The following is an 8,020-nucleotide window of genomic DNA, read 5'->3' as shown; positions in this document are numbered from 1 at the left end:
GCATTGCTGCTGGAATTTTTCTGGAGTAAATCCCACGGGGGATCCCGTACACACCACACAGCATGTCCATCCTTGCCCAACACCGAGACCCATCAGCTCCTCCCAGGGGGCTTCCATCTCCAGCAGACCCTGCAGACCAGCTGATGGTGGAGCACAAACTGATTTTTTCCACGGTTCAAGCTGTTACTTTCTTTTCTCACAGAAGGTTTAGAAGTACAGAAAAAAAATACCCAGACGACCAAAAATATAGTTGCTTGTCTTTTCCTTCCCCACCCTCCACAGAACTGCTATCAAAATAAGTCCTCAATAATATACATATTTATTTTCTCTTAATTAGTGCCGATATTTACAAAAATTGTGATACTCTGAAGAATAAATTATATACACTCATGATAAACCAGACAGCAAATGCTCATTTGGAATACGTATGTACACAGATCTGTATACCTATATACAACGGTCAGCCTTATTGACTCAGGTGCCCCTCAGCCCGTAGATCCACCCGACCCCCAGGACACCCCCGCGTCGTCAATAAGAGCAGTAACGTCTATACACACTGTGCAATTCGGATACAGCTGGTGTCTAAATTTTTGTCTAGCAAACGCATGGTTAAATGACTTGAAATTCCCACGAGTCCTCCTTTAACAGTCTATAGGCCTCTCTCCATTTCTGGTCCCATTTCTCCCGTAACCATGGAAACAAAAGGTTCAGCTCCAGCATCCTTAGGATGAGTCCTTCTTGGATTTCCTTTTCCTATTGATTCACTCAAATTAGGCACCGCACGCAGGGTTGATCCAATACCCATTTTTTCCCCTTGTGCTTCGGCGTATGACATTGGAGGACAAGAGTGCAGTCTCAAGCAATGAGGGAGCAAGTGCAAATGGATAATTACAGTCTTATAGGCAGCAGAAGAATTAAAAAAATAAAAATATTAAAAAAAAAAATAAAGCAAACCCCAAAAGACCAACCCCGAGCTCAGGACAGCCAGGCAGGGCTGGTTCTGGTGTGGTTACATGATGTCCAGCAGCTCCTACAAGCCAAACCATTCCCCCCACCCCCGAGGAAACACATGGATAAAGAATTTCTCTCTCATCACATACAATAGGGCTGGGGGATCTTTTCCCCAGGTGTAAATCAGTGCTGTGCTCTCGGGGCTGATTTGCACCACTGGAGGCTGGTCCCTCTCCCTCGCGATGGGATGTGGCAGGACCGGAGCAGCCATTTCTGAGAAGGGGGGATGAAATCTGGGCAGCCAGATGCAGTAACATCATGGGAAGACCAAGGCCACGGGGAGACTGAGGTTCACACACGGGGGCTGGGGGAGGGCATTGCTTTGGCCAGAGGCAGGACAGTGGCTGGTGCAGGGGGGGACCATCTCCTTCCCTGGGGCTCCTGGTGGGGGAAAGCAGCTGGTCCCCAACAGGAGGGACCGGGGGATGCGCTGGATGCAGAGGAGGTCAAATGCTGCCAGGGGTGTGAGGAGGGAGCCACAGTTATTTTTTGTGCGCAAAATGAAATGGTTTGGGGTTGACTCCTTTCCTCACCCTCCAGCCCCTTTAACCCTACGCTGACCAGCTCCCACTGACAGAAGAAACCCCTGGGACACCCCCATGGATGTAGACTTCAAGATAAACCCACCCCAGCTCCAAAAGTGGGAGATGCTTCTCACCGCCACCCTAGAAGCCAACATGGTTCAAGGGACTTAAAATCCAGCCATTACAAAGAAAAACCAACCCACCATGAAATCCTCCCCACTCAGTGGAGCACAGGGCTTGCATCGCAAACAAATCCCTTCAACTTCTGCTTGGTTTTCCCTGCACAGTCACAGAAACGGTCATGACGGGCCTAAACCAAGGATTTGGGATCGAGAGCAGAGATGCTGCGAAGCTGCCAGTTTGCAGAGGGATGCGTGGAGCCAAATGCCACCAGCCCCTCGGGGCGCTCCCACTGCCAAGGCCAGATCCAGATCTCCTTCTGCGCTTGGGCCCGGCTCTAGCTGTGCTGCAAGCTCTGGAAAAGCTACAAAACTTTGGCCGCAATTTCAAGGGCTGACCCAGGAATTATCTGATAACAAAGCAAGGCCCTTCCTGAAATACCTCCTCCTTCTCTGTCTTTTTCTCTCCTTCTGTGTATTTATGCACAAATATGCCCATATTTATACACCCACGTGCTACACTCTCATAACGCCGATCTAGAGATCCTTTTGTTCATATAGCTCAGTATTCAAATCTGTAGGACTTTGACACAAAACATTGCCGCAGAGATTAGTTTTCCCAATAAAACACATGGCCCCATACAGATAATTTTTTCCTAGCAGCCCTAATCACTCGGTGGTATCCAGCCAGTATATGAGCCTCACCCCACTGCCCTTAGCAGTGATTTGGGAAGGACTGATGGGTTGCTTGCAGGCTTGGGCATGTGGTTGGGTGTTAGACGACAACCTGCACTGAAATCACCACTTTCCGTCTCTCCAAAACCATGGCGCGAAGGTTAAAAGTAAAATACAGCTGCTGTCTCCTCTGGGTGCCAACCCAGGAGCACGTCCACAGACCGGAGAGCTTCAGTGCCCCATCCCACCCCTGGAGAGAGGCAAACATCTCCGCAGGAGGAGGAGGAGAGGAACCAGACCACCTACGTTAGGTGGCCGGTTGGAATCTAACATAGATGGTGGGATCCTCCCCTTCCTCAGTCCCTAATTTAGCATCCTCAGTCTGAGCCACTTTGCAGCTCATTTTTGCACCCTTTCAGAGTCAAGGGGAGTTATGGATGTTCAGCATCTCTGCAGAAACAGGCCCAGAGTCTCTCAAACTACATTCCTCAAGAAAAAGAGAAAAAAAAAGAAAAAAAAGAATCACAGTCTCCTCCTGAAAAACTGGTTCAAGATCACATCAGTGAGTCAGAAGCAAAGCTAGAAATAGCACTAGAGCTCCGACCTGCAGGCACAAATCCCATTAAAAGCTATAGGGGAACCATTTCTCTGTGCGGGGGAGAAACCTGGACCCTTCTGCGGTATGCAGCCTGATGGAGCGCTTCCAGCCACAGCCCCCACGGACATTTTTTGCCCTGAAACAAGCATCCAAGCACTTATCTGGGTGTTTTCCCTGTTTACCAAACATGGTGCCAAGGGCAGCCCATGCTCTCCCCCCACAGCTCATTTTCCCCAGGAACATCTGCCTGGGTCAATGCAAGAGGTGCAGGATCTGTCCTAAGGAAGGGACTGGCCGTGCTGGCCCCTGCCATGGGGACAGGTGCCAGCTCACATTGGAGGCAACAGGAGGAACGTGAGCTCTTACTCTCTGGCCCTGTTCACCCCCGTGATGCAGCTCTGAGGCTTCCCAAGGCAGCCAGGACCCCCAGCTTGGTGAGTGGGTTCGGATGTGCCTGATCCTGCTCGTGGACCCGTTCTCCCCCCTTGCCTGGCCTCAGAAAGCCTGCAGGGACACTGTGCCAAAACCAACACCTCTCCCAAACCCCCATGATCTTCCTCCTCATTGAACCACAGTGGCGTTCACGCTCCCAAGATGTACCCAGTACTTTGGCAAAATGCTCCCCCCAAATCATCTGAAGCCCACAGGCATTAACCAACCAGGCACTTTGCAAAGTCTCGTTGAGTGCCGGCATCATCCCAAAAAACCCTGCAGCAGCCTCCCCTCGGCCTCGGTGCCTTCCCACACGCCAGGGATGGGGTCACCCAGTGCTAGGGGCACCCATGGGTGGGCAGGCAGAATCCCAGTGCCTCAGGCAGCCTCCCCATGCAAGCTCACGTCCCCACGGACCCACCACAAGCCGGATCAATGGAAGCTGGCCGGCCGCCCCGGGAATCACGCCCGAGTTGGTGGCTCATGCCAGCCCCATCCCGTTCAATGGGATGAGCTTCAGAAGCAGAGAGTTATTGCTTTCAGTTGCGTTGCTTCTTTTTGCGCATGTTTTAAGATGTTAATGGGATTCTGGGGCTCCCGTTTCAGAGCTGCAGCAGCAGAGAAGGAGGAGAGGGCTCCTAATATAGCAAGGTGTAATTAAAGACAGTCTGGGGTCCCATGGTGCTGAGCACCTTGGAGACCCAACGCATGGATGCTGCTGGTCCTCTGCACCAAGCAGAAGCCAAGACTCTCGTGCATTAACCATGGACACTTGGTGTTAATTATAGCCAGGCCTGAATTAATCAATCAATAAAATACAAATGAGGAGTGATTCCACCTGGCCAAGGGGAGTCACATCAGCACGAGAGGTGGATCTGTCCCTAAAGCAGCATTTTGAACCATTGCTGTAGAATACGCTAGCACCGTTTGTTTTATTGTTATTAGTATGGTTTTCCTCTCTGAGCTCAGGAAGGCTCTGACTGCCCTCCCTCGCATGCTCTGCAATGGGGTTCCCTCCTTGTGCCCACACTTCACCACAGCAGTACAGCACTGACTGTGTCCCAGTCCAGCCCAAATTCACCCCAACTCAACAGGCTGCTAAACCCCATCCCATATCCTCCCCAAAGGGAGGCTTTGCTTGACCATGGCCTCGGAAGAGGTTTGCATCCCCCTCCCCTGATGTGGCAGAGGAACAGGGCGCCCATCCCCAGGGGTTGTCAGCAATGGGGGGAAAACACAAGGAATCCAGATGGAGGTGGGGAAAGCAGATGAGATCCCCTTGGACTGACAGCTCCCACCTATCCCCAAATAACACCGAGGATGAAGAAGAAGAAGAGACAGCCTCAGCGTCTCACTCCTCCTAAAAACCCTGGACGAAGGCAAAGCAAAGGCTCAGAGGCACCAGCTCGGATCCAGCCTGCCCTCAGCATGTGCCCTCTCCATCGTAAAGGAATAAACCACCAGCCCTGAGGCTCTACATGGTTGAAAAGAAGTTTTCCAGCCCCGAATGCACCCTGCCCTGGTGATCCCATGGGCACTGAGGGGCAGGTCATCCTGCTCCAGGCCATGTCCCACCATCCCGGCACCCCCGAGCCAGGAAGCCCCCACTGCCCCAGGTGCTCACGTTTGCTGAGGATCCGGCCCTATAGTCGCTCTCTAAATATCTATATACACACACACGATAATTATATGGGAAACGGCTGAAAATTGCTGAACAAACAAGTCAGGAGAGCCAGTACCTGCTATTCCACCTGCTCCTCGTGCCCCCTCTGCTCCACTGTGGTTTCTGCTCATGACACCAAGATTAATGACTAATTACTTGCCCCATAATGAGCGCAGGTGTTTAACTTTCAGCTCACCTTCCCTCGCTTGCATTAGTGGGCTCTCGTGTCTGGATGCTCGGACACTCAGGCTTTGCCTTGTTATCTATCAAACTGCTGTCAGCACATGCCTTCCCCATCCAGTTTTTAAATATAATGGAGATTTTTTTAACTCCCATGAATCTCCTTCGAGCCACTGGAGAATCTATAAACACTATAAACATGAATATTGTATAGTCTACTAAGAAAATATATATTTGTGTGTGTATTAAATATTCAGATTCATGCAACAAATATCCATGCAGCTGTACTGTATTACTGGTTAAATTTCACTGCAGTATAAATATATTATAGGCCACAGCATAGTTGCTCCAGTTTTATATATAGATATTAAAAAAGATGCTTTTTCCAACTCATTTTCAATGTGTCAGTGGAGGTGTCTTTGGTGATCCTGGAAATATTGGTAATGGAAGTGTCACCTAAATAAATAAATAAAATCCAAGCTCTTGATTTATTTACTCGTCCCTCCCGATGCCTAGCATAGAAAATTTAAGACTTAATAAATAATGTGCCGTCATACTAATTATCCCTCCCCTGGGCCTCACACTGGCATACTGCAGTGGCTGAAACTATTGCAGCATGCAGCATTTTCAGTTATGAAACATGAGCCTGGGCGATGCGTTCGCACTTGGCATTCCCGGGGCGGAAACCTGAGCCTTCAAGCAGTTCGGACACACGACTGCATCTTCCCTTCATTAAGCTCTGCCTGACCTTTCCCAGCCATTCCCCACGCCTGGAAGCTGGCGATCACCCGGCTCCATGAGACAGGGACCAGCATTCGTGGTACCCCAGGATGGCCCAGAGCTGCCCCCTGCATCCCCATCCCATTGCTCGAAATGCCCAACCACTCCGCATCTTTGGAAACCCGCAAGCCTGGGATGGGAGAAGGGAATCAAAATGGTTTGTTGGTTGGGGTTTTGTTGTTTGGTTTTTTTTTTTTTGCACGAACGCTTATTCAGTGTGGAAATCAAAGGTTAAAAGTCACTTACACAGCTATTGCTTCCCATGCAGAACCAAATATACACCGTAGAAAATACTGTATTAACTACAATGCAGAGCAGCACTCAATATCTGCAATTGTTCCACTTCAGCTTTAAATATGTTACTAGATTTTAGCGACTAGACATCGGTTAGCATTTTGGTGATATTCACATAGTTTGTGTTAGCTAGGGTGCAATTGGCTGTCTTCAAGTTCTCCTCCCTAAAATCCTCATTGCTATTGTTTACGCCTTCCTGAATCTCCATATAATCAGACTTACTAATAGTAGAGGCACTTCTGCTTTTCTTTAGGTCAGGGGAAGAGGGGATCTTTGGGCAGCTGGTTACTTGCAAATATTGAGCCTGCTCCTCTCCCTCCGTCTCCCGGTGGTAGAAGTAATTGAAGTTAGACACTATGACGGGCACTGGTAAGGCAATCGTTAATACGCCAGCGATGGCACACAAGGAACCCACTATTTTCCCCCCAATGGTTGTGGGGACCATGTCTCCGTAGCCAACAGTCGTCATGGAAACCACGGCCCACCAGAAGGCATCGGGGATGCTCGGGAACTGGGACTCGCTCTCGTCGGCCTCAGCAAAGTAGACGGCGCTGGAGAAGAGGATGACGCCGATGAAGAGGAAAAATATCAAGAGGCCCAGCTCCCGCATGCTGGCCTTGAGAGTCTGCCCCAGGATCTGCAGCCCCTTGGAGTGTCGGGAGAGTTTGAAGATCCTGAAGACCCGCACCAAGCGGATGACTCGAAGGATGGCCAAGGACATGGCTTGCTGGCCTTGCTGACCGTCCTCCGGCTTCTCAGCCAGCTCTGTCCCCAAGGTGATGAAATAGGGAATGATGGCTACGATGTCTATAATGTTCATGATGTTGGTAAAAAATCCAGCCTTGCTGGGGCAGGCGAAAAACCTCACCAAGAACTCGAAGGAGAACCAGATGATGCAAAGTGTCTCCACAATGAAGAAGGGGTCTGTGAAAGAGGTGGACTGCTGGTACCCCATACTGCTGTTGGAGTAGGGGGGATGGCTCAGCCCACTGCCGTGCATGTCTTCGTTCTCATCCCGAAAAATGGGCAAAGTTTCCAGGCAAAAGCTGACGATGGAGATCAAAATCACCATGACAGAGACAATAGCTATAATCCTGGCAGGGCCTGAGCTCTCAGGGTACTCAAAGAGCAACCACACTTGTCTCTGAAACTCGTTCTCAGGCAACGGTCTTTCCTCTTCTTTGATGTAGCCTTCATCCTCCCGAAACATCTCCATCGCTTCTTCCCCCAGTTCATAGAAACGAATCTCTTCCGAGAAGATATCTAAGGGCACATTAACCGGCCTCCGCAACCTCCCACCAGACTGGTAATAGTACAAAATTGCATCGAAGCTGGGTCTGTTCCGATCAAAGAAATACTCATTCCGGAGCGGGTCAAAATACCTCATTCTCTTTTTAGGATCCCCTAGTAAGGTCTCTGGAAACTGGGCTAGTGTCTTGAGCTGTGTCTCAAAGCGCAGACCCGAAATATTAATGACCACCCTCTCGCAGCATTCATGGTCGGTCTCAGGGTTATACGTGTCCTGCGGGTGACCGGGAAGAGCTGCAGCTTCATCTGCAGGATCTCCGGTAGCAACTGTCATATTGGGTTTTAAAAGAAATCCTTATGCTAAACTCTTCCCAGTGCCCGGTGGTGGGATCGGATTCAGGGCAGGGCTACTATCCTGCAGAAGGACAGGTACGTAGGTTTGGAAGTGTCTCATGAAAAGGCGAAGGGATGATATAAAAAAAAAAAAAAAAGAAAA

The 8,020-nt window shown here is 50.0% G+C and overlaps 1 protein-coding gene across 1 annotated transcript; it reads right to left on the bottom strand.

Annotated features, from left to right (window-relative positions):
• Positions 1 to 300: 300 nt before the first annotated feature.
• On the bottom strand, positions 301 to 8,008 carry KCNA2 (potassium voltage-gated channel subfamily A member 2). Its single transcript, XM_026864465.1, has one exon. The coding sequence runs from the start codon at positions 7,856 to 7,858 to the stop codon at positions 6,359 to 6,361; it is 1,500 nt and encodes a 499-aa protein (XP_026720266.1). The 5' UTR covers positions 7,859 to 8,008; the 3' UTR covers positions 301 to 6,358.
• Positions 8,009 to 8,020: the final 12 nt, after the last annotated feature.

This window comes from Athene cunicularia (assembly GCF_003259725.1).
Source record: "Athene cunicularia isolate RWA chromosome 26 unlocalized genomic scaffold, athCun1 chr26_part2, whole genome shotgun sequence".
NCBI classification, from domain to species: Eukaryota; Metazoa; Chordata; class Aves; order Strigiformes; family Strigidae; genus Athene; species Athene cunicularia.
This window is presented reverse-complemented; position numbering and strand designations above follow the sequence as displayed.